The 27,119-nt window shown below is 41.7% G+C and overlaps 2 protein-coding genes across 3 annotated transcripts; one reads left to right on the top strand and one right to left on the bottom strand.

The window, feature by feature from the left end:
* The first annotated feature begins 1,519 nt into the window (after positions 1 to 1,519).
* Positions 1,520 to 21,781, top strand: orc2 (origin recognition complex, subunit 2). 2 transcript variants are annotated; one of them, XM_060941032.1, is made up of 17 exons: positions 1,520 to 1,698; positions 1,829 to 1,934; positions 5,738 to 5,881; positions 6,021 to 6,107; positions 6,873 to 6,965; positions 7,088 to 7,119; positions 7,225 to 7,282; positions 8,245 to 8,426; positions 8,565 to 8,663; positions 8,752 to 8,861; positions 8,992 to 9,124; positions 12,241 to 12,337; positions 12,472 to 12,618; positions 12,807 to 12,978; positions 15,005 to 15,066; positions 15,229 to 15,347; positions 21,388 to 21,781. In XM_060941032.1, the coding sequence occupies exons 2-17, from the start codon at positions 1,838 to 1,840 to the stop codon at positions 21,469 to 21,471; spliced, it is 1,716 nt and encodes a 571-aa protein (XP_060797015.1). In that variant the 5' UTR covers positions 1,520 to 1,698; positions 1,829 to 1,837; the 3' UTR covers positions 21,472 to 21,781. The 2 variants fall into 2 exon arrangements, with proteins under 2 accessions (XP_060797015.1, XP_060797016.1); XM_060941033.1 differs by having other exon boundaries at positions 1,520 to 1,673.
* Positions 21,782 to 27,106, bottom strand: cfap410 (cilia and flagella associated protein 410). The gene is made up of 7 exons (XM_060941034.1): positions 26,948 to 27,106; positions 26,669 to 26,687; positions 26,540 to 26,586; positions 26,197 to 26,426; positions 25,619 to 25,763; positions 23,775 to 23,862; positions 21,782 to 23,621 (listed from the first exon to the last, which is right to left on the bottom strand). The coding sequence occupies exons 1-7, from the start codon at positions 27,022 to 27,024 to the stop codon at positions 23,484 to 23,486; spliced, it is 744 nt and encodes a 247-aa protein (XP_060797017.1). The 5' UTR covers positions 27,025 to 27,106; the 3' UTR covers positions 21,782 to 23,483.
* Positions 27,107 to 27,119: the final 13 nt, after the last annotated feature.

The raw sequence follows: 27,119 nt of genomic DNA on the forward strand, positions 1-27,119 counted from the left end.
GGGTGTGAATGTGTATGCATGGTGACCTGTGACGGACCGACATCCCCTCCAGGATGCGGTCCTGTCTTGCCAAGAGTGTTCCTGGGATGGACACCCAGGTCCTCTGGGACCCTGACCAGAATAAAGCAGTAACTGAAGATGATGATGACAACATTTCTCATCTCATCTCATTATCTCTAGCCGCTTTATCCTTCTACAGGGTCGCAGGCAAGCTGGAACCTATCCCAGCTGACTACGGGCGAAAGGCGGGGTACACCCTGGACAAGTCGCCAGGTCATCACAGGGCTGACACATAGACACAGACAACCATTCACACTCACATTCACAATTTAGAGTCACCAGTTAACCTAACCTGCATGTCTTTGGACTGTAGGGGAAACCGGAGCACCCGGAGGAAACCCACGCAGACAACATGCAAACTCCGCACACAAAGGCCTTCTCCAGCCACAGGGCTCGAACCTAGGACCTTCTTGCTGTGAGGCAACAGTGCTAACCACTACACCACTGTGCCGCACAATGATATTTATGTGTTTTAATGATTAGCAAAGAGCAAAAACAACGTGTAAGTTAACTGCAATATATATAATATCTCATCTCATCTCATTATCTCTAGCCGCTTTATCCTTCTTCAGGGTCACAGGCAAGCTGGAGCCTATCCCAGCTGACTACGGGCGAAAGGCGGGGTACACCCTGGACAAGTCGCCAGGTCATCACAGGGCTGACACATAGACACAGACAACCATTCACACTCACATTCACACCTACGGTCAATTTAGAGTCACCAGTTAACCTAACGTGCATGTCTTTGGACTGTGGGGGAAACCGGAGCACCCGGAGGAAACCCACGCGGACACGGGGAGAACATGCAAACTCCACACAGAAAGGCCCTCGCCGGCCCCGGGGCTCGAACCCAGGACCTTCTTGCTGTGAGGCGACAGCGCTAACCACTACACCACCGTGCCACCCTATATATAATATGTAAACAGCAATAAGCCTCCATAGCTAATTAAGTGAGGGCGGCACGGTGGTGTAGTGGTTAGCGCTGTCGCCTCACAGCAAGAAGGTCCGGGTTCGAGCCCCGTGGCCGGCGAGGGCCTTTCTGTGCGGAGTTTGCATGTTCTCCCCGTGTCCGCGTGGGTTTCCTCCGGGTGCTCTGGTTTCCCCCACAGTCCAAAGACATGCAGGTTAGGTTAACTGGTGGCTCTAAATTGACCGTAGGTGTGAATGTGAATGGTTGTCTGTGTCTATGTGTCAGCCCTGTGATGACCTGGCGACTTGTCCAGGGTGTACCCCGCCTTTCGCCCGTAGTCAGCTGGGATAGGCTCCAGCTTGCCTGCGACCCTGTAGAACAGGATAAAGCGGCTAGAGATAATGAGATGAGATGAGCTAATTAAGTGGCAAAATTTGAACAACATTCTGAGGCACATTTGGATTTCTTACTGCTCTATTCCTTTAAACAAGGGCTACATGAGTGACGTCACTTCCAGTCACATGGCCAAAAACCTTTTCGGTTGGCGCGGAAAATTCAGGCTTGTTGATGAATTGTCAGTGTTAGTCAGAAATGTGGAACTCTTTGATATGAAGTTAGTTTCTCTTTGGAAATTATCTGTGTAGATTGTTTAACAGTCCATGACCTGTGTGGAGAAGAGTCTCGAATCTGCGGAGTTAAATTGGTAAATTATTTTACCCCACACTCGGGTGAGCTCGCGCACATACAGCTCATTACCATAGGCTGCTGTCATTTGAATAATGGAGCTATATGTAGAAAAAAAAACACACATCATGGCTTTGTTAGGGCAGCTTGTGAGATGTTTTATTCCACTTTCAGGTGTAAAATATGAGTCCACAGAAGCGCACGGTGGAACCAGGAGCTTTAGAAGTGCAGTTTATTGGAGATAATGATGTTCTGGATCACATTGTGGACAAACATGAAGGTATTAGAGTGAGCAGCCAAATATACTTCAGTCTAGCTTTACTTTTTTTATTTTGTATATCGAGATAACTTTCATTTTTTGTATTTATTTTCATGTATTTACTTTTTAAGCTTTATTTAACCATGATACTGTAGGTGAGCAGTAGCAAAACAGCATACATGTGCATCAATGAGAGTGTAGTGAAGATGTAAAGAAAGTTGGTGAATTCAAGTACCTGGAGTCAACTGTGCAGGAAAATGGGGGCTGCGATAGTCAGGTCAAGTTTGTTTGTATAGCGCTTTTAACAATAGACATGGTCCCAAAGCAGCTTTACAGAATCTGAATGAGCCAATTTTATCCCTAACCTATCCCCAATGAGCAAGCCCGTGGCGACGGTGGCAAGGAAAAACTCCCCCAGACGACATGAAGAAACCTCGAGAGGAACCAGACCCAAAAGGGAACCCATCCTCATTTGGACAACAACAGACAACATGACTATGACTAACAGTTTTAACATGAAGTCAGTTTCGTTGATGTTATACCTCATTAATGGAAACTTGAGTGCAAAACTGTTCATGACAACAGCAGTCCCAAAGTTAGCAAGCCAACTGTAGTCCTCAGCCACAAAAAGCGTTACTGTAAGTGTCCAGAGTGTCTTCCAAGTCTGACTTTCAACTGTCCATATGGGGCCGTCCTCCACAGGAGCGATGTGATGAGACTCCAACCAGACATAGGGCATCAGGATGGATCAGGCAGGTCTGAGGAGCAGAAGAGGTCAGCATCTCAATCCCAGGATTGACATGTAACTCAGAGGGACAGATTTGGGGGGGGGAGAAAACACAGGTTGTTAGGTATGCCCAATGTCACTTGAATAAGTAGGAACAGTATACATTTTGCGCTGAGTACAAGCAGGGACTCCGGCAAAACTAACTATGACAGCATAACTAAAAAGAGAGAGCCAGAAGGTAACACAGGCATGAGGGAGCCCTGGGACATAAAGCAGCAGCCACTACACCGTCAACAAACTTGAGTGAGCAAGCGAGTGGGGGACTGACAGCATCCATACATCCCAGTTTACTAAAACACTCGATGTCTGAGGACCCTCCAGATCTACACCTTTACCTCATAAGCACCATTAACGAAAGGCTTGACTAAACAGATATGTTTTCAGCCTAGACTTAAATGCTGAGACTGTGTCTGATTCCCGAACACTACTTGGAAGGCTTGGATAGTGAGGTGAGAAAGAGAGTGCAGGCAGGGTGGAGCAGTTGGAGAAGGATTTCAGGAGTCATTTGTGATAGGAAAGTCCCAGCAAAAGTGAAAGGTAAGATGTATAAAACAGTAGTGAGACCAGCTGTGATGTATGGATTGGAGACCGTACCCTTAACGAAGAGACAGGAGGCAAAGTTGGATGTGGTGGAGTTGAGGATGTTAAGGTTTGTGATGGGAGGTTGGACAGGATAAGGAACGAGCACATCAGAGGGACAGCACATGTGGAGAGCTTGGGAATTAAGCTAAGAGAGATGAGACTGAGATGGAATGGGCACATCCTGAGAAGAGATGCAGAGCATGTTCGAAGGAGAATGTTGAGGATGGAGCTGTCAGGCACACGAAAACGAGGAAGGCCAAAGAGGAGATACATGGATGTGGTGAGAGAGGACATGAAAGTGGCAGGTGTGGTAGAGAAGGATGCGGAAGACAGGGAGCAGTGGAGACAAAAGATCTGCTGTGGCGACCTCTAATCGGGAGCAGCCAAAAGAAGAAGATTTAACCATGATAGTCATTGAATTGAGGATGGAGCTGCCAGGCACACAAAAACAAGGAAGGCCAAAGAGGAGATACATGGATGTGGTGAGAGAGGACATGAAAGTGGTAGAGAAGGATGCGGAAGACCGGGAGCAATGGAGATGAAAGATCCGCTGTGGCGACCCCTAATTGGGAGCAGCCAGAAGAAGTAGTAGTAGTCATTGAATTCAGCATAATGGTTATCACAAACAACATTCAGGAACAGGACATAAATAACAAATAGCACACATGCCAGCATTGTGAAGCAAGTAAAGGAGGAACCGTCATACCCTGTCTCTTACTCAATCATTCATTAATCTTGAGGAATCACTGGTCAGGGTCGAGGTGGATCAGGAACCTAACACAGGGTGCAAGACCGGAATACACCCATGATGGGGAGACCAAGCTATTTTACAGCCCCCCCAGCACAGCCAATTTAGTGGTCATGTTTTTCAGAGGTGGGAGGAAACTGGAAGACCTGGATTAAACACGTGGACACAGTGAGAACGTGCAAGTCTCGGCACAGATGGTAACCTGAGCTCCAGCTCGAACCACTGTGCCACTCCAAATCAATTATAAATAGCATAAAATAAATCACGTTTTAAATGTTATTCCATGATCATTGAGGTCTTACTGAATTAAAGCAAGCGTAAGTGATTTATTTTAGAAGCAGTTTTTATTATTTCTTTCAATTCTCTTTACATCCTGACTGCAATAAATAAGTCAAATGCTCTGACAATCTACTTCTTTCGGCTGCCCCCGTCAGGAGTCACTACAGCAGATTATCATGATTTATGTATTTGATTTGGCATAGTTTTTACACCGGATGCCCTTCCTGATGCAGCCTTCCCAGGCTTGGGACCAGTACTAAGTATGCACAGGCTTGTACAACCCCAGTGGCTGGGTATTTTTACCTAATCTGCACGTTTTTGAACAAACCAGAGGAAACCCACACAGAAACGGGGAGAATATGCAGACTCCTGAAACACAGAAAGGCCCCCGTCAGCCATGAGATTCGAACCCGGAACCTTCTTGCTGTTAGGTGACAGTGCTAACCACTGCACCATCGTGCCACTCAAAGCAAATGCTCTGACAATAGAAAAAAAATCTGTCATCTGTAGCAGTCGCTACAGTAAAAAGACATGACCTGCCTACCTTCATGTGCTCTGTCTGTGCACTGATTGTGAATAACCAGAGTCTTCCACAAGACTAGGCAGACATATTGCAGAAGCAAATGAGCTAGTTGGCAGCTGAGAGTACTAATAATCACCATTTTTGTTGTCTTATCTCGTTATCTCCAGCCGCTTTATCCTGTTTTACAGGGTCGCAGGCAAGCTGGAGCCTATCCCAGCTGACTATGGGCGAAAGGCGGGGTACACCCTGGACAAGTCGCCAGGTCATCATAGGGCTGACACATAGACAATCATTCACACTCACATTCACACCTATGGTCAATTTAGAGTCACCAGTTAACCTAACCTGCATGTCTTTGGACTGTGGGGGAAACCGGAGCACCCGGAGGAAACCCACACGGACATGGGGAGAACATGCAAACTCCACACAGAAAGGCCCTTGCCGGCCACGGGGCTCGAACCCAGACCTTGCTGTGAGGCAATGGCGCTTACCACTACACCACCGTGCCGCCCCCATTTTTGTTGTTTACTTTCATTATGATAATGTTAGGAGTTTTCTTACATGTGAATGAGACATGAGGGAGTTGGATATCACAATGACGTGCTATCCTCCCTCCCCGTTCCAATCATTTTAGAAATAAGGATGTTTTTCCTACTCTACCTACTTTCTCAATATCCTCACCTCTTTAGTAATGAACATATTTTAACACAGCAGATATACTCTGAGAACAAATTACTCCCTGTATTATGGGCTTGTACACTGTATCTGTCCACCTCAATTTTGTTATATATTGTTTGTGTCCACCTTTTACAGTCTACCTTGGTTTTATTCTGGTACCTGGTTTTGAACAGAAACTGAGATCGCTGCACTGAGCGTGACCTTTACAATCATGGTTCTGCTTTTAGGTTCAAAAGCCTCACAGAGTTCAGTCCAAACTCTTGTAAGCCTAACGAGCCCTAGAAAGCCATCAGCAGGACCTGCTGAAGAGGACGCGGATGGTGTTTTAAATGAGCAAAACTATATAGAGGCACTTGGTGCTGGCACAGAAGGTGAGATATTGAAACTATAGAGAAGTGCACTTCATATGTAGTACCAGCTTTTTGTCTAACACCGTTTTTATCGGCCTGTAGTATTTTTAGTTTCATCCAGGTGAGTGTTGCTTGTCTGTCTGTTTTGTGTGTTGTGCAGATGGAAACGAGAATGGATCAGTCACTGCAGGAGCCTCGGTGTTCACTTTTCAGACTATTAAACGTGCCAATAAAATGGCACGAGTGGGTAAGTGAGGAGAGGGAAATTCTCAGTTGGTCTCAATGTTTCTTTTTATACCAGTTTTAAACTGACAGTCCTGATTAGATAAATTGTTTATCAAGACATGAAATTTATGAGGGAAACTATGGTATAAACAAAGTTAGGTATTGTGGAATGAAGAATGTAAAGAATCTAGTTTTAGACGCGATATTACCTGTGATGAAGATGGACCCTGATGTGTGATCCCTTGTAGATGGGTGGAGCCCTATAAGCTAGAATCATGGACTAGAACCTGTTGAGTGACATAGAAAAGAAGGGGGCCAGGTACAGATCCTTGAGGTATGCCAGTCATTAGCTAATGTGAATTTGAATCCTTGAGAGAGGAAATGGCCTGAGGTGATGGTGGGTAGGAGACAGGAGGTTCAGTGAAGAGGAGCTTAGAGACATCAGTGACTGGGGGCAGAGGAGAAGATGGCTGTGGCATCGTTGCGTTTTTGGTTGCTTGATTTTTATAAAAATGATTTGATGGCTGAGTTGGTGGTGAAATTTTTGTTAATTTTTCCCTCTTTTTAGTGTTCAGTAATTTAATTTTGTTGAGATTAAATAAAAGTATTACTGAACTCTGAAAAACTGAAAGGTTTTTCAATTTTGTTTGGCAGTTTGAGTGATCTAGCAATTTTTTTTTTTTTAGCAAAACTGTTCATCATGACACGTGTATCGTATCAGGGTGGATCTTGTTGTACATTACTGAATTTAGTATATTTACCATCACTCTCCTTTTTTTCACTTCAGCATCAGAGTGGGCGCGCACTCCTGGAAAAAGTGTTACATTTAGCACTCCTAGTAGTCCAGAGGAGCCACCTAGCCCTGCCCGTGCATCCAAGAGTGAGCAGCCAACTTATTATAAGTTCTAATTTTCTTGGTCTTGATCATTTTCAAGCTCTATGACTTTCCTCTTTAATATACATATATTTATAACGATTCTCTTGTATACGTCTTGCTTCTAGAGGTGGCGAGTCAGAACAAAACTCCTCAAAAGGTAATGTCAACACTATATTTCTTTCAGCTATATTCAAAAAACACTTTTTTTTAATTTTTTGCATTATGTAGTTTGCTTAATATTTATTGATAATTGTCTCTTCAGGGGAAGAAAGTACAGTTTGTTTCCACAACCCCACACAGATTGAGAAAGAGGATATCAGGTTTGGTTAAATCACTTAAAACAGGATTATCTGAATAAGGAAAAAGCTGGACTGCCAACCAAATAATTTTAAACATTCATTTTTTTTAGCACGTCTTTTAAAATTTAATATTCTAGAATTTAAGTCTTTAGTGGATTTTTCCCTCCCCCTTGTTTTAATCCAGACTGTTTTAGGCTACGTTTACATTAGACCGTATCTGTCTCGTTTTCTTCGCGGATGCACTGTCCGTTTACATTAAACCGCCGGGAAACGGGAATCCGCCAGCGTCCACGTATTCAATCCAGATCGTGTCAGCTCCGGTGCTGTGTAAACATTGAGAATACGCGGATACGCTGTGCTGAGCTCTAGCTGGCGTCTCATTGGACAACGTCACTGTGACATCCACCTTCCTGATTCGCTGGCGTTGGTCATGTGACGCGACTGCTGAAAAACGGCGCGGACTTCCGCCTTGTATCACCTTTCATTAAAGAGTATAAAAGTATGAAAATACTGCAAATACTGATGCAAATACTGCCCATTGTGTAGTTATGATTGTCTTTAGGCTTGCCATCCTTCCACTTGCAAGTGGTAAGTGATATGCGCTGGGATCACACACACAGCGGCTCAGTCCCGAATCACTGCTTGTTCACTTCACTCGCGTGCTCTGTGAGCTGCGCAGGGCCAGAGTGCGCACCCTCCAGAGGGCACTCGCTGTTCAGGGCGGAGTGATTTGGAGCGCAGGATCCCTGCGGAGCCGAGCGTATCCGTGTATTGGTGTTGCTGTGTGCACGCAAATCGTGTATTGGTGTTGCTGTGTGCACACTAATCGTTTTAAAAACGTTAATCTGATGATCCGCTGATACGGTCTAATGTAAACATGGGCTTAGTTTGTCTGCTGCACTGATAATGATTAAACTGGAATAAAACTTCAGGTGTTCCAAAACTTTTGATTGTCATTGTAATTTTCTAACATCTTTTTTCAGCCCCTAATCTGAAGTCAGACAGTGACAGTGATTTCTCCCCCTCAAACTCTGAGGAGGATGAAGATGAGGAGGAAGAAGGAGAAAAGAGTGAAGCTCAGCTGAAAACCCCCAGCAAGACATCTATAGCAGCTGCTGCTGTTCTTTACAAGACACCTGCCAAGAGGAGCAAGAAAGCACCTGAGGTAGGATACTGTTGATGGTTTTTGCCGAATATGGAGAGCTGTTTGTGTGGTTCCTGTGTTTCTTGCACCCCAAATTGTTTATCAGAATGTTACTGTTAAACTTTCTGAGCACAAATCTGTAACCCTTTCTTATTCCAGCCCAGCCTGGTGGAGGAGTACTTTGAAGCTCACAGCAGCTCGAAGGTTCTCACATCAGACCGAACCCTCCAAAAACTCCAGACCCCAAAACTGGATCGGGTCAGTTCTGTTCAGATGTCTACCCAGCTGTTATATTTATGCTACGTGTGTGTGTGTAACTGATGGAAATTTTCACTGTGACTTGTAGGAAACTCTGCTGAGATTGCTGGATGGAAAACCCTCCTGTTATAGAGATGAGATCACACAGCTGAATAAAAAACACAAGAAGAATTTCAGCAAATGGATGCTGCAGTTACAGTTGAGTTGAAAATCCAGATGTGTGTTTAAGCATGCATTTCAAATTGTGTGTTAAGATTAGGTTTTTGTCTTGTTCCAAACAAACAAAAACCCTGGATGAAAATATATATTTTTATATACATGTCAACAGAATGGGCTTCAACATAGTGCTGTATGGCTTGGGCTCGAAGAAGCTTTTACTGGAGAAATTCCGCACTGAGATGTTGTCTGATTCCATGCACCTGGTGGTCAATGGCTTTTTCCCAAGCATCACCCTCAAATCGGTTAGTCTTAACTTTTATTTCATAACTGTCCCATTTCAGAAAGAAATATGAAGCAAGGGTGGATTTCACTGAGCTGTGTGTATCGAGCCCTCTGATTGGCTGAACCTCCGAAGCAACAGCCAATCAGAGCGCTCGTTTCATTTCTAAGCGATAACAATATGGCCGCGCCCGCATCGGAAACAAACCAACAGAATCTAGTGAAAATGTCTTGAAAAGTCCTTCAGTATGATGAAATATCGAGAGAACGATGAACCCCCTCAAAGAGGGACCACCCGTGGGGCTGGCAACTTATAAATTCATTCCGCCCTTGCTGCAAACTGACCGCGACGGGCGGTGGGGCGGGCACCCATTTCCTACACTGGATGTATATTAACAAATTAAATGAAGTTGACCAGACAAAACGGGAAATATCTTGGGTTCATACGGTCTGCAATGAAATAAGTCAAAGTAAATGTAGAAATCACTGCTTTCTCTTTTTATTTGCATTTTCCCTACCGTCCCAAGTTTTCTGATTTGGGGTTATATATTGAAATATTTGTGATTCATCACAAATTGAAGCCATTTCATATCATATCACATTATATATGACTTGTGATTGGACAGTTGATGCAAAAAAAAAAAGTCACACTGTTTTGATCTTGTTTGAAGAAAACCAATCATGTGGTTTGACATTTATTTCTGTGGTGGAGCACAGTACAGCTGTAATGATTGCGTTTCAAGGTGATTTGCATTTAGTTCTGGCACAAATTTTAACCGTCTTTTAAAAACGTAATTTTTTAAAGGAAAAGAGATCAACCTATAAAAACACCATTACACTATAGAGGCACCTGTCTGTATATGTATGTTTAACCGAATTCGAGCGCGTTTTAGAAATGTAATTGGCGTGCCAGCCTCCGGTAGCGATTCCACAGTCGTGGTGCGATCTTTCATAGTTGAGCAGTCTAGAGCGCTGTCCAGGAAAGGAGCAGATTTTGCAACATAGGTTTGAATCCTGGCATCAACGCGTTTCTGAGTGGGTTATTTTTTCTATTTATGTACTGTAGCTTCTATCTCCAATCAGACAAAGGCTGAGCTCAGACCTGCACAGGTCTCTAGTTATATTTGTTTGTTTTGTCACTTTTGAAAAGTAGGTAATGTCACGTGTTGTAGACTTCATGTTTTCCAGTGTAATAGCTGAGGCATACAGTGGTGCTTGAAAGTTTGTGAACCCTTTAGAATTTTCTATATTTCTGCATAAATATGACCTAAAACATCAGATTTTCACACAAGTCCTAAAAGTAGATAAAGAGAACCCAGTTAAACAAATGAGACAAAAATATTATACTTGATCATTTATTGAGGAAAATGATCCAATATTACATTATCTGTGAGTGGCAAAAGTATGTGAACCTTTGCTTTCAGTATCTGGTGTGACCCCCTTGTGCAGCAATAACTGCAGCTAAACGTTTCCAGCAACTGTTGATCAGTCCTGCACACCGGCTTGGAGGAATTTTAGCCCGTTCCTCCGTACAGAACAACTTCAACTCTGGGATGTTGTTAGGTTTCCTCACATGAACTGCTTGCTTCAGGTCCTTCCACAACATTTCGATTGGATTAAAGTCAGGACTTTGACTTGGCCATTCCAAAACATTAACTTTATTCTTCTTTAACCATTCTTTGGTAGAATGACTTGTGTGCTTAGGGTCGTTGTCTTGCTGCATGACCCACCTTCTTTTGAGATTCAGTTCATGGACAGATGTCCTGACATTTTCCTTTAGAATTCGCTGGTATAATTCAGAATTCATTGTTTCAGCAATGATGGCAAGCCGTCCTGGCCCAGATGCAGCAAAACAGGCCCAAACCATGATACTACCACCATCATGTTTCACAGATGGGATAAGGTTCTTATGCTGGAATGCAGTGTTTTTCCTTTCTCCAAACATAGCACTTCTCATTTAAACCAAAAAGTTTTATTTTGGACTTATCCGTCCACAAAACATTTTTCCAATAGCCTTCTGGTTTGTCCACGTGCTCTTTAGCAAACTGCAGACAAGCAGCAATGTTCTTTTTGGAGAGCAGTGGCTTTCTCCCTGCAACCCTGCCATGCACACCATTGTTGTTCTCCTGATGGTGGACTCATGAACATTAATATTAGCCAATGTGAGAGAGGGCTTCAGTTGCTTAGAAGTTACCCTGGGGTCCTTTGTGACCTCGCCGACTATTACACGTCTTGCTCTTGGAGTGATCTTTATTGAGGGTAACAATGGTCTTGAATTTCCTCCATTCGTAAACAATTTGTGTGACTGTGGATTGGTGGAGTCCAAACTCTTTAGAGATGGTTTTGTAACCTTTTCCAGCCTGATGAGCATCAACAACGCTTTTTCTGAGGTCCTCAGAAAAATCTGTTCATGCCATCATACACTTCCACAAACGTGTGTTGTGAAGATCAGACTTTGATAGATCCCTGTTCTTTAAATAAAACAGGGTGCCCACTCACACCTGATTGTCATCCCATTGATTGAAAACACCTGACTCTAATTTCACCTTCAAATTAACTGCTAATCCTAGAGGTTCATATACTTTTGCCACTCACAAATATGTAATATTGGATCATTTTCCTCAAAAAAATAAATCACCAAGTATAATATTTTCGTTTAACTGGGTTCTCTTTGTCTACTTTTAGGACTTGTGTGAAAATCTGATGATGTTTTAGGTCATATTTATGCAGAAATATAGAAAATTCTAAAGGGTTCACAAACTTTCAAGCACCACTGTATTTCTCTTCATACAATATACTTTTGTAATATATTTGAACAAATTGGTGAACTCTCAAGGCTGGGCAATGGTTTTGATCCCTCTATATACAAAAGTATAGATAAAAAGAGAATTTATAATTGATTTTTCATTATTCCTTAAGAAGAAAGAAGTCCTAGGAAATAAGAAATCCAATCCTGTACTGTTTTATCAATTTGTGTTTTTGTTGTAAACATTATTCTGCCAGAGCTGGCATAGCTGATATGTTTATCACAGATGTTTCTAAGATTTAGTTTGATCTGACTGAACATATGGATGAGTAATAATATGCCTGATGTATAATTTTTTTTCCCCCCTCACATTGTGTCATTCCACTTTGACAGATATTAAATGCCATCACCGGTGAGATGCTGGAGCACGATGGGAGTTTTCGTACCCCAGTGGACCAAATAGACTTCATTGTGAAAACCCTTAAAAAAGGTTTTCTTTAGATATTCCTTAACATGTAAAGTAAAATGCACATTGTATAGAACTTTTACATGATGACATTAATCCTCAATTACTGCTAAAGTGTCATGATACTGAGATGTATATATTTTAAATGTTCTTACAAGATCCAGACAACCACATCTACCTGATCATCCACAACATTGATGGCCCCATGCTCCGTGGTGAGAAGAACCAGCAGGCCCTGGGGCAGCTGGCCTCCATTCCCAATATGCACCTGCTTGCCTCTATAGATCACATCAACGCCCCTCTTGGTTTGTTTTCACACTTTGACATGATACAATAACTTTATCTGTGTCTCAGAATGAGGTCCATCAGGTCACATGACTGTGTTCACTACTTTGTATTCTGACTATAGAAGTCTTTTGAGATGTTTACTCTTATTGACTAGTTTACTGGTGTATTTGAGACGTTCACTCTTACCTTGGCTGTTATTGTTCAGTGTGGGACCACGCAAAGATGTGTGCGTTTAACTGGCTGTGGTATGAGACGACTACCTTCCTGCCATACACAGAAGAGACGTCATATGAGAACTCTCTCCTGGTGCAGCAGACAGGAGCGCTGGCTCTTAGCTCGCTCACACACGTCCTGCGCAGTCTCACGCCAAATGCCAGGTACAATAGGACCAGACGCACACACGTACGTTTAACACCACACAGTTATATTTAAGGCAAGCAAACATGCAGCCTTACTCGGTGTTCTCCCTTTTGAGTTACACGTCAGTGATGATCCTCAGCTTTTCTTCATGAGCATATGGTAAAGCCTAGGTCACAACCGGACATACGATTTTTTTGGCCGTGCGATTTTTGGCGTTTCCCAAATCGCTGCGTTTTTTTTTTTTTTTTGTTCATGGAGAAAGACGCACGTTGGCTGTAAGTTTGTCTTGCAACCTGAAAAAAACGTAAGCGCCCGTAGAGTTTGTTTGACATGACAAAGAACCTCTGCGGCCAGTCTACGGCTCGAAAATCAGCACGTCACACGCGCGCCCTCCGTGCGTTTCTTGCATTTTTTGCACGTAGACCGGCCGTAGGAGCACGTACAGCCGGTTGTGACCGAGGCTTAACTGCTACTGCTCAGGGCTCGACGTTAATGGTAATCCGACTGTCTGGGACAGCCAAATGCTTGGTCCAGACAAGTCAAATTTGCATCTGCCTGTCTGATGGGACGAATTGAATATTTGTTGAAAATCACCATTTTTATACTAATTATTCAAGAGTTACATCAATAAAGTTCCAACAAAACTAGTTCAATCCCCTCAGTGATCCGGCCATGTTATTGTTTACAAAATTCCGGGGAAGCCAAGTACAGCAGGTGTGTGTGTGTGTAAAAATAACCATGTTGTAATATCTAATTATAGATTATTAGACTCTGAATTCATCGAAATTGGAGAAATGGTGATCAAATACCCCAATAAAATAAATATCTGTGGTGAATCTTCATTTCATTCGGACATTCATTGTATTTTTCTTTTGTGTGGTTCACATTAACCATCACAAATGTCAAAATATTTCGGGGGAATTTTACGACAGTGCTGAACTCATGGTTTGTTTTCATTCAGAACGTGATTCTGTCCCCCTTATCATGTATATCCAACTTGTTTTCTTTCAGTTTCATTTCTTTAAATTAATTTATACTTCAAGATTTAACTTTATTTCCTCCAGAAGCTTTGAATTTGGGCGAGTCTGACTCTTAAAACTCCAGATCGGGTAATGGGTTAGAACAACACACGCACCACAATGGTGCATTGGATAACTTTTGTTTATTCTTACAGTTAAAGTTTTAACTCGTAAATACATCGGAATAAAAAGGTTATGGTCAGGACAAATGAAAAATCTTGCTGCTTCTCCGACTGGACAAGTGGATTAAAAAGTTAATGTCGAGCCCTGCCACTATGACTGTGGGCGTGGCCTGTCTTGGTAGGTTTTTAGGTTTGATAAGAAATGATGGTAGTCACATCAAGCTACTGTACTATCAATTACATGTCACTGTGATATTTAAAGGTTAAGCCTAGGTCACAACCGGACGTACGATTTTTTGGCCGTGCGATTTTTGGCGTTTCCCAAGTCGCTGCGATTTTTTTTTTGTTCATGGAGAAAGACGCGCGTTGGCCGTAAGTTTGTCTTGCAACCTGAAAAAAACGTAAGCGCCCGTAGAGTTTGTCTGACATGACAAAGAACCTCTGCGGCCAGTCTACGGCTTGAAAATCAGCACGTCACACGCGTCCTCCGTGCGTTTCTTGCGTTTTTTGCAAGCCTAGACCGGCCGTAGGAGCACGTACAGCCGGTTGTGACCGAGGCTTTAAGTAGTATAATAAACCAAAGAACTGTAAAACTTTGCTTAAAAGGGTGTTATTTACCCGTTTTGTGTGCAAAACATGGTAAGAACTACATGTTGGTAGGAAAGTTGTAAAGTTGCATGAATAGGGAACTAACAGTGTATGTAAAGAGTTTGACAAATTTACAGAAGCCAATAATTTGTATTTTTTGTTTTATACACATCATAACGTGCATAAAATTTGAGAATCTCAGTTTGGACATCAATGTATTGCCAGAGACGCCATTCTGATTACATTAGTTCATTGTTCTTTCACCAGTACCAGTTTGGGTCACTAAAAGATGATCCTGTGTGCTCTGTTTACAGAGGGATCTTCAGACTACTGGCTGAATTCCAGCTGGAGAACAAAGACAACCCTTCATATACAGGTAAAACTGTAGATTTGACATTGACGACTGAGTGAATTTTTTTTGTGCTTTAAAAAAAAAAAACTTTTTTGGAACAGTTTCTCAAATGATCTCTAACAGCAATATTTTCCCCTTTACTTTGCTTGTTAGATTTTTCACATTTCCTATATGGTTTGTGTTTAGGTTTGTCTTTTCAAGATTTTTACCAGCGTTGTCGTGAGGCATTCCTGGTGAACAGTGACATCACACTGAGGACTCAGCTGACAGAGTTCAGGGATCACAAACTGATCCGCACAAAGAAGGTGAATAAGCACACCTACACCGGTTTTGTCCTGAGCTAGAGAATATGTGCACATATTCTATTTGCAGGAAGTGGCTTGCGAGCTAAATATACAGTGCTCAGCGTAAATGAGTGCACCCCCTTTGAAAAGTAACATTTTAAACAATATCTCAGTGAACACAATTTCCAAAATGTTGAAAAGACAAAGTTTAATATAACATCTGTTTAACTTGTGTGAAAGTAAGGTTAATAATATAAACTTAGATTACACATTTTTCAGTTTTACTCAAATTAGGGTGGTGCAAAAATGAGTACACCCCACAACAAAAACTACTCCATCTAGTACTTTGTATGGCCTCCATGATTTTTAATGACAGCACCAAGTCTTCTAGGCATGGAATGAACAAGTTGGCGACATTTTGCAACATCAATCTTTTTCCATTCTTCAACAATGACCTCTTTTAGTGACTGGATGCTGGATGGAGAGTGATGCTCAACTTGTCTCTTCAGAATTCCCCAAAGAAAATAATTTCTTTACACCACAAAGGTGAAGGCTACAAGAAGATCAGCAAAGCTTTACTTATCAGTCAGAATACTGTAGCAAAAGTGGTACAAAAATTTAAGAAAGATGGAACTGCAACCATCTCACAGAGACGTCCAGGTCGTCCACGGAAGTTAACACCTCGACAGGAGCGTCTTCTGATAAGAAGGGTTGAAGAAAATCGGCATGCAAGTTCACTGCAGTTATCTAAAGAAGTAGAAAGCCAAACTGGGGTGACTCTTTCCCGTGATGCAATACGGCGTATACTGCAGAGGAATGGCATGCATGAATGCTGTCCACGAAAGAAGCCTCTCCTAAAGCCCAGGCACAAAAAAGCCCGCCTAGAGTTTGCCAGGGCCCATGCTGACAAAGATGAAGACTACTGGGACTCTATACTCTGGAGTGATGAGACCAAGATAAAAATATTTTTGGAACTGATGGCTTCAAAACTGTATGGCGTTGCAAAGGTGAGGAATGCAAAGAAAAATGCCTGGTGCCTACAGTGAAACATGGTGGTGGCAGTGTCCTTATATGGGGCTGCATGAGTGCTGCTGGTGTCGGGGAGCTGCATTTCATTGATGGCATCATGAATTCACAGACGTATTGCTCTATACTGAAAGAGAAGATGCTACCATCACTCCGTGCCCTTGGTCGTTGTGTGCTTTTCCAACATGACTAAACATGCATCTAAGGCCACTGTTGGATTTCTGAAGAAGAACAGGGTGAAAGTGATTCAGTGGCCAAGTATGTCTCCTGATCTGAACCCAATCGAACACCTATGGGGAATTCTGAAGAGACAAGTTGAGCATCACTCTCCATCCAGCATCCAGTCACTAAAAGAGGTCATTGTTGAAGAATGGAAAAAGATTGATGTTGCAAAATGTCTCCAACTTGTTCATTCCATGCCTAGAAGACTTGGTGCTGTCATTAAAAATCATGGAGGCCATACAAAGTACAACCCCAATTCCAAAAAAGTTGGGACGCTGTGTAAACTGTAGATAAAGTCAGAATGCGATAATTTGCAAAACATGGAAACCCTATTTTTCATTGAACATAGTACAAAGACAACATTTCACATGTTGAAACTGAGAAACTTCATTGTTTTTTGAAATATATATGCTCATTTTGAATTTGATGTCAGCAACACATTTCAAAAAAGTTGGGACAGGGGCATATTTACCACTGTGTTGCATCACATCTACTTTTAACAACACCCGGTAAACGTTTGGGAACTGAGGAGACCAAATGCTGTAGTTTTGAAAGAGAAATGTTGTCCCATTCTTGCCAGATGTACAATTTCAGTTGCTCAACAGTTCGGGGTCTCCTTTATCTTATTTTGCACTTCATAATACACCAAATGTTTTAAATGGGATACAGGTCTGGACTGCAGGCAGGCCAGTTTAGCACTCAGACTCTTTTCTGTGCTTACTCTAGGACCCAAATTGTTTTAGCGAAAAGTGCTAAAGACTCAAATTTTTCTTTAGCAATTTCGCTTAGCAAGAAACGCTAAAAGAACAATTTTCTTTTTAGCAAAGTAATTTTTTTTAGCAAGATGTGTTATACTTCTAAATGTTTCTTGCACTGACATAATATTGAAAAATGAATTGTTATTGTAGTTTGTTGGTGTTTCAATAGTGTTTGCAAGCTTGTTTCCTGCCTTTGTCTTTCCATGTTCTTGATTTATGTTCATAGCATGCTTATTTATTCTTGAATCCTCTTATTTTGATCATTTCATCAACTGTATATATGTAATGAAATTGTGTGTTTAATTTAACCCACTTAATCTGGTTTACGGAGTCCATATTTTTCATTATAATTATATCTAACATCTGGTGTGATGTGCTTTGCATTCTTTGGTATCTATGCACCTTTTAGCCCTTAGTCACCCTCTGTAGTATGCTGTCTGGCTGTGTAACATAACTGCATGGTGAGTGGCTTCCAACTCTATCAGGGATTTATCACATTTCATATTAACTGCTCATACAAACTTAAGCTTCATCTGCCATGGTTTGGGAGTTAGAGGCCATTTAGAGGTCCATGGTAACCCAAGGTCATGTATAAATTTGAACTGGCCAAGTTGGCCTGGCCAACATCAGTGGCTGGCCTTGCTAATATTAATTTTATTTTTTCAAAATTCTATTTTAATGTCTCAACCACTGGTATTGCCGTGTGTGTTTTCATTATTGAGGTGTGTGTGTGTGTGTGTGTGTGTGTGTGTGTGTGTGTATATATAAAATTGGGATTGTGTGTGTTCATGATTGAGATGCGTGTGTGTGTGTGTATAATTGGGATCCGTGTGTGTGTTTAGGGGGAGGGGGGTGTCTTTATGGGTAGGATGAAGGGAGCTCAGGGAGTTAAAATCAATGGTTGTTTCTTATAAATTAATCTCATAACCCAAATATAATGATGTTCACCATTAATTTCTCAAATGAAACACTTGCAGTCAAAACTTTGAACCATGTGCGTCAAAACGCTCTGAAAACAAAGTACACTTGGTCGATATATCCTGGTTCATCTGTGAGTTCTTCCAAAGCTCTGTCAGGGTTGATATTATGTAGAAAATACATCTTTAGATTAGAATGGTTATATCGCGTTTTTATCCCTAACTGAGAAAGCTAACAGAGTGTTCTGTTATCTCACTTTTTAGATAAGTTTTTGTCATACGTAAAGTCAGATAATTTATTTTAAACAAACCTCGCTATAATCTTGTTCACTAATGAGCGAGAATGGAGCACTTGCATGTGACGCCACAGCCGATCCAGATTGTGACAGACGCCATCGTGTCGGTCAAACGCCATATTCCGCCTTCTACTTCTACTTCTGGTTCTACTTCTGCTTTTACTTCTACCTTTTCTTCTGGAAAACCCTACTATATACAATTCTACTACAACGGCTGCGGCTACAAGCTCTCCCTACCTGTGCACGTTTATGTTTTTTGTGTGTATTTTTGCGTGTTGTTCGTCTGTACCGGACTTCAATATCCACTACAACCGTATGGACTTACTGGACATTGGTTTCCAGCAGAAAATGACGGTTTGTAGCTATTTCCATCGCATGCACAACATTCCGGACGAGAAAAAAAAAAAAAAAACATTCCGGGCGAGACCAGCGGGGTCTCCGTGGATTGTTATTGGAAGCAAAGCGAAGGAGGCGGCGCCGGGAGCAGAAGCAAAAGCGAGGCTACAGGCAGAGCCGGCCTGTTGACTAAGCTCAGAAAACAGCTACTCAAACCTCCACTGCCAAGCCTCTACCTCTCCAACGCCAGATCCATGTAAACAAGACGGACGATTTGGAATTACCTTATTCTATTCTATAATCGGCTGGTCAGTGCTATACTCAATACTTAAGTGACTTACCCATTCAATGAGGATTATTTTCTTGTTTACAAGATGCCACATCTGAGTCGCTGACAAATCCTGAATTTCTGTAAAGAAAACTGTCCAGAGATTTATAAGCACGCAGTGCTTCACCACTGAACAGCGAGGGAAAGTTGATGAGGTAATCATACACGTCCGGGTATTCCGCTGGCAGTTCAAAATCCGGTCGTGAAAACTCCGTCCGGTAAGCCATAAGGGTCACAAATCTGTAGATCGTTTATTTTAGACATATATCTAGTTATCTGTTCATTAGAAAAATGAGCCGTGTAGTCCGTCGGTTGAAATTGATCCATTCTGTACACGAGTGCAGCAGTATTCAGCGGTGTTTTTGACCGACAAGATGGGGGTTGTGTACTTTCCGGTCACGTGACTGCAAGATCTCTATTGCTGACATTATCAGCGCAACTCGGAAATTGATCATTTTATATGTAAGGCCCGATGCTATTGGAAGACGTAATTTGCGGTCAACCAATAAGAAGCTTCGAAATTCGGGGGTGTTGGTTATAAATCAAAACATCGAAGATGGACACGAAAGGTACTATTTATCTTGAGAAATCGCAATTGTTTGCTGGATTTTGCTTAAACTTTAAATGACTTTCGCATAAAATGCGAATACAGATGATTTTCTTTTCGCAAATTGGAATAAAACTTTGCAATTTGCAGACGTGCGAGCAGCTAGCGTGAGCCCAGCTTTTACTATGGAGCCATGCAGTTTTAATATGTGCAGAAAGCGGTTTGGCATTGTCTTGCTGAAAGAAGAAAGGCCTTCCCTGAAAAAGATTTTGTCTGGATGGCAGCATATTGCTCTGAAACATGTATATATCGTTCAGCATTAATGATGCCTTCCCAGATGTACAAGCTACCCATGTCATGTGCACTAATGCACCTTCATACCATCACAGATGCTGGATTTTGAACTGTGCACTGATAACAAGCTGGATTGTCCCTCTCCTCTTTAGCCTGGAAGATGTGGTGTCCATGATTTCGAAAAAGAATTTCTACTTTTGACTCGTCAGACCTCGGGACAATTTTCCACTTCGCCTCAGTCCATCGTAAAAGAGCTCGGGCCCAGAGAAGGCACCGGTGTTTCTGGATATTGTTTATATCTGGTTTTAACTTGCATTTGTGGACGCAGTAATGAACTGTTTTCACAGAAAATGGTTTTCTGTAGTGTTCCTGAGCCCATACAGTGATTTCCACTACAGACACACGTCTGCTTTTAATGCAGTGTCGCCTGAGGGCCTGAAGATCACAGGCATCCAATGTCAGTTTTCAGCCTTGTCTCTTGCATACAGAGATTTCTCCAGATTCTCTGAATCCTTTAATGATATTATGTACCATAGATGATGTGATCCCCAAATTCTTTGCAATTTTACATTTGAGGACCATTATTCTTAAATTGTTGCACTGTTTGCCCACGCAGTCCTTCACAGAGTGGTGAACCCCTCCCCATCTTTACTTCTGAGAGACTCTGCCTCTCCGGGATGCTCTATTTATACCTAATCATGTTACTGACCTGTTGTCAATTAACCAAATTAGGGTTTTTTTTTTTTTTAGCATTACACAACTTTTTCAGTCATCTATTGCCCCTGTCCCAGCTTTTCTGAAATATGTTGCTGACATCAAATTCAAAATGAGCACATATTTTTCAAAACCAATAAAATTTCTCAGTTTTAACATTGTTGTTGCTGTACTATTTTCAATGAAATATAGGGTTTCCATGATTTACAAATCTTCATATTCTGTTTTTATGTACAGTTTACACAGTGTCCCAACTTTCTTGGAATCGGGTTTGTATTAGATGTAGTAGTTTTTGTTGTGGGGTGTACTCATTTTTTGCACCACCCTAATTTGAGTAAAACTGAAAAATGTGTAATCTAAATTTATATTATTAACCTTACTTTCACATAAGTTAAACAGATGTTATATTAAACTTTGTCTTTTCAACATTTTGGAAATTGTGTTCATTGAGATATTGTTTAAAATGTTACTTTTCAAAAGGGGGTGTACTCATTTACGCTGAGCACTGTATATTTCCTGGTCACCACTGAAACAGTAGATGTTACTTTTTCATAATAATCAATACAGGATGCTCAAAGGGGTTTTCTTTTCTTTAAATTAACATATGAATTATCTGTTTGCAGGGACCGGATGGAATAGAGTACCTTCTGATCCCTGTGGACGCAGGAACTCTTACAGACTTCCTAGAGAAAGAGGATGTGGAGTAATCAGGGCAGAAAAAGATAACGAGTACTGTTTTGATAACTGGCCACCTCTCTTTAGATACTGTTTACTGCACCAATTTAATGTGGATATGCAGCAATAAGCTGGCACAAATCACCATAGTGCATGCTGTGTAGTTCACAGGTTCAGTAGGACAAAACCAGACGTGACTTCAATCTTCAGGCACTGTAGAAGTCCAACTGAAATGAGGCAGCTCTCAAATACTTCAAGTACTGAACTCGAAACTTAAATCATACACACTTTTTGTACACAGTTATGTATAGATCTGTAATAAATATGATGCATTGCAATTTATTTACATATAAAAATATGTTCAGTAAATATACATTTAAATTCACAGGGTTATTCCTGCAGTATAATAAGACATATACAAGTAACTTGGTAACAATCAGCTGCTAAACAGGAAATGCTGAATTAACATCAGGAATAGCAATACAGCCAGAAGCCATGGAGTTTTTTTTTTTAACACGCCTGTAAAAAGCTGAGTTTACTGATAATTTCTCTGTGAAGCTCTTTTTAAGCCTTCATGTATACACTATGGTCAAAAGTTTGAGGACACCTAGCAATCAACACCCATATGGGAGTCTCGTATCATCTCTAGCCACTTTATCCTGTTCTGCAGGGTCGCAGGCAAGCTGGAGCCTATCCCAGCTGACTACGGGCGAAAGGCGGGGTACACCCTGGACAAGTCGCCAGGTCATCACAGGGCTGACACAGACAACCATTCACACTCACGGTCAATTTAGAGTTGCCAGTTAACCTAACCTGCATGTCTTTGGACTGTGGGGGAAATCGGAGCACCTGGAGGAAACCCATGCGGACAACATGCAAACTCTGCACAGAAAGGCCCTCACCGGCCATGGGGCTCAAACCCAGACCTTCTTGCTGTGAGGTGACAGCGCTAACCACTACACCACCATGCTGCCCCCATATGGGAGTCTTCCCCAAATTCTTGCCACACAGTTGGAAACACAATTGTATAAGCTTTCTGGGTATGTCGTAGCATTAGTTTCCCTTCATTGGAATTAAACTGATGAGAACAGATACTACACTTGATCTTAGTCCAAAGGTTCATTGGATTTAAGAGGCCCAAACATGTTCCAGCATGACCGTGCCTCTGTGCACAATGCAAGTTCCATGAAGATTTGGTTTGTCAAGGATGGAGTGGAAGAACTTGTGTCCTGTGCAGAGCCCTGACCACAACCCCACTGAACACTTTTGGGATGAACAGGAACACCAACTGCACCCCAGGCCTCCTCACCCAACCCAACACCTGACCTCAGTAATGCTCTTCTGGCTGAATGAACCCATCTCCACAGCCACATTTCAAAATCTTATGGTAGCCTTCCCAGAAGAGTGGAGGTTATAATAACAGCAAAGGGAAGATTAAATCTAGAATGGGATGTGCACATGGGTGTGATGGTCAGATGTCCACATAATTTTGGTCATACTACAGCGTGGCTTTATAGACACATGCTGATGACAAATTAAAGGAGAAACAACTGACTCTCCCATGCTGTGCAGGCATTTAATTATGTAGCTGTGGTTTAGTTCCCTTTGACCCCTTCCACCTGATCACATCTATCTAATGAAACATTTCTCTCTCAATGGGAACGGTCTCTCTCAGAATGACTCCGCTCACATTCACAGGGCATGACGGTTCACTGAATGGTCTGATGGGTAGGAATACGATTTCAATTATGTGCTATGTCCGTCATGCTCACCAGATCTCAACCCAGTTGAACACCTATGGGAGACTTTATAGTGATGTGTGAGATCAACCACACTCATCCTAACACCAGTTGAGGAATTATCTTTTGGAAGAATAGTGTTCATTCTTCCTGTGCAGCACTGAGGTTGTTAATGGTTGATAATTTTTTTTCCATTGATTTGCTACCTGTCTTGTATTTGTTACCGAGCAAGGATTTTTTTTTTTAAATCAAAATGCTATTACATGTTGCTGGTTATTCTGTGTGGAGTAGTAATTAGCTCTAATTCAGTGGTGAGCAATTGGTATTTTCTCTTTATGTCTACTGTGACCTCTGAGTCTGTTCGCTGTAGCGCACTGAACAGTTTTCAGCTCCTCCATGTCCAGGTCCTTCAGCAGGAGCAGAACAGCTTCCAGAGTGTGACTCTATATACACACACACAATGTTTGAAATTACACTGAAATCATTAATGCTAATAACACATTTTGATTGTGAATCAGTTCCAATATTATACAAGGAAACTTTACACCTGCCAAGACTTTGCAAGCAGAAATTAGAAATGTTAAATATAGACTGACCTTTTTCTTCATGGAGGACCCTGTGTCTCGTGAAGATGAAAATTTCTCTCTAGGCATTGGCTTCATTCCCAACTGCGCATGGATTTTACTGAAGACAAAACAAAAAACATGACTCAAAGATTGTTCACTAGTAATATTTTAGCAGCAAATTAGCTTGGCCTTGTATAAAAAGGACTGTCATTAAACTTGGCTTAGAGGAAAATAAATAACTAAAAAAAAAAAAATTTATACATAAAATTTTGACCACAGCATTATTGTTGGTGCCAGACATGCTGGTCTGGGTATTTCTATAACTGCTGATCTCCTGGAATTTTCACACACACAAGTTTCTAGGGTTTACTAAGAATGGTGTTGGAAAAAAACAAACAAAAAAACCCCCACATCCGGTAGGCAGCAGTTCTGCAGACAGAAACACCATATTGATGAGAGAGGTCAATGAAGAATGGTCAGATTGGTTTAAGCTGATAGAAAGGCTACAGTAACTCAACCACTCTGTACCAACTTTGGTGAGCAGAAAAGCATCTCAGAGTGCACAACACACCAAACCTTGGGGTGGATGAGCTACAACAGCAGAAGGCCATGTTGTGCTCCACTTCCGTCAGCCAAGAACAAAAACATTAGGCTGCAGTGGGCACATGCTCACCAAAACCAGACAGTTAAAGACTGGAAAAACGTAACCTGGTCTGATGAATCCTGATTTGTGCTGAGGCACAGACATGGTGGAGGCAGAATTTGGCACCAACAGCATGAATCCATGGACCCAATCTGCCTTGGGTCAACAGTCTAGGCTAGTGGAGGTGGTGTAATGGTGTGGGGAGTGGTTTTTTTGACACACTTTGGGCCCATTAATACCAAATCAATCAATCTCTTGAATGCCACAGCCTGTTTGAGTATTGTTGCTGACAATGTGCATCCCTTCATGGCCACAATTTACCCATCTTCTAATGGCTACTTCCAGTGTAATAAATGCACCATGCCACCAAGCAAAGGCCATCTCAAACTGGTTTCATGAACATGACAAGGAGTTCAGTGGCCTTCCCAGTCACCGGCTCTGAATCCAAAAGAACACCTTTTGGATGTGATCGAACGGGAGATTCGCAGCATGAAAGATCTGTAGGAATTGCGTGACATGAATAATCATGTCAGCATGGACCAGAATCTCAAAGGAATATTTTCAACATGTTGTGGAATCCATGCCATGAAGAACTGAGGCTATTTCTGAGAGCAAAGGAAGGCCCTACCCAGTATTAGTATAGTGTTCCTAATATAGTGCTTGATAAGTGTTTTCCTTGTTCGGTTGTGTAAATCATAGTATCCTGCTGTCACTACATGGATTATGTTTGTAGGTTATACAGTGGTTAATGGTGGCTTGCATAAGAGCACTGGAATAACACGACCTTGCAATATTTTCAAAGGACCATGGAGCTGGTGGTGTTGTATGAGGTAAAGACTGACCTGCATTTATAGGACAGAAACCTATGATCAGGAACTTCAGAGGTTTTTTTTTTTTGGCAGGTCCCAGCACTTTTATTACAAAAGCCAATATGGTGATAAATAACGTATTGTAGCTTTGCTGGAGCAATAGTGACCAAGTCAGACATCAAAGTTCTTGTGTGTATAAACATCTAACCCCAAGGATGAAATATCCATGTAAAAACAATAAGAAAAAACAGGAATGGATGTCCCTGAACAAGCTACTACTATCTTTAGTAGCTTCCTCTTCTCGCCCTCTATTTTTCCACAATAATCTTGAGTTTTTCCTTTTATCTGCTGTATAAAGTTCCAAGTAGCCTACATAAACCCGAGTGGTTCAAAGACAGACTAAAAACACAGCATCGACTCACTTGGCCTCCTCCATACTGTAATTGAGAGGGTCGTACTCGGAGTCTGCCTCTGTGTGGCCATTGGTAGAGCTGGCTGTGGCAGGACCTGCAGGATTGATCACTTCCTCTCCTTCCAAAGCAAGTGCAAGCTCTTCTTCAGTCACAACTAAACAAAAGAGGTGCCATTAAAGGAAGTGGTGAAGGGACCAGTCATATCAAATAGAACTTCATCACTACAGGTACAGCAATTAGTTTCATTCACCATTTGAAAATCGCAAATAATCTGAGTTGGGGAGCATAAGACAACATTTAGGGTATAGATTAACTTTGAGCTTGATCACAATGTATAATGTAGCTGAACGTAGTAATGCTGTTGCCACACTAGCACCCTTTTTCCATCTACATGGTAATGAAGCTGTTAAAAAGGTTTTGCAGAATAAACACACTTGAATCTACATAATTTAAAACAATGTTGAAATGGGTGCATTTGATCAATAAAGGGATGAAGACAAAATACAAAAGTGCAGGAAAGATAAGAACATGGTATCACTCATTTGGTGCACATTTTAGAGCTTGGTATCTGCCTCACTCTTACCCACCCTGGTTGTCTAGTTTTTGCAGACCAGGCAGGTTCCTCAGCACGGTCAAACGGTACTTCACTGGGTCTGCGTCACAGCACGGGTTTTCCGCCAGCCACAGAACTTTGAGACAGGTGAGGTTTTTAAGATGGCTCAGCTCTGAGAGACTCTGGATGTTGTTTCGCCTCAGGTAAAGCTCGGTCAGGTTCTGACAAGTGGCGATGTGCTCCAGAGAGGATATATTATTTGCGCTGAGAAAGAGAAATGGTTCTTAACCATTTGAAATACTTGAAACTGGCCTTCTGTTATAAGAAATAACAGCAGAGATGATGCAGAAAATTATTCTCCATTATAGCAATCCTACCTTAATGTTAAGACTTCAACATTAGGAATTTCAGTGAATATTGAGATCTGAGGATACACATCACAAAATATCACTTCAGAAGGCAAGAAAGAATGAAAATAAAACGGGTTACGTTGAAAAATTACTTACATCTGTCAGGTTGCAGCCCCTACAACACAGAAATAAAATTTTGAGTAGCATGGAAATGTAATCAGCCTTAAGATAGGGAAAAAGTGCTCCATGTGTGTAGACCAGCTGTTTCCCCAATGCAGCTTAAATGACTTTCACTAAATAAAGCACAATTTTGGCCTTCTCTTTAGACTGGATGCTGGTGCTAAACTTCTTTGTCCTGTAAGCTAGCTAGCTAGCCTGTGTTAGCAACCCAGCTAGTGAAGTTAATACAAACTAGTTAAATCAAGCACAACATACCAGCAATTCAACATTTTTACGCTTTCAAGGTCCGACGCTTTGGCCCGTGAGAGAACAAGTTTCTGAGTTAATTTCATTATGGAAACACACTGTATTATCACAAATATTTCTATATAAATCCTAAACACACATTAGCTTGCTTGGTAGCCATCACGTCATTTAGCGTTACTGC

The sequence above is a fragment of the Neoarius graeffei genome, chromosome 15 (assembly GCF_027579695.1).
Source record: "Neoarius graeffei isolate fNeoGra1 chromosome 15, fNeoGra1.pri, whole genome shotgun sequence".
Taxonomy (NCBI): Eukaryota; Metazoa; Chordata; class Actinopteri; order Siluriformes; family Ariidae; genus Neoarius; species Neoarius graeffei.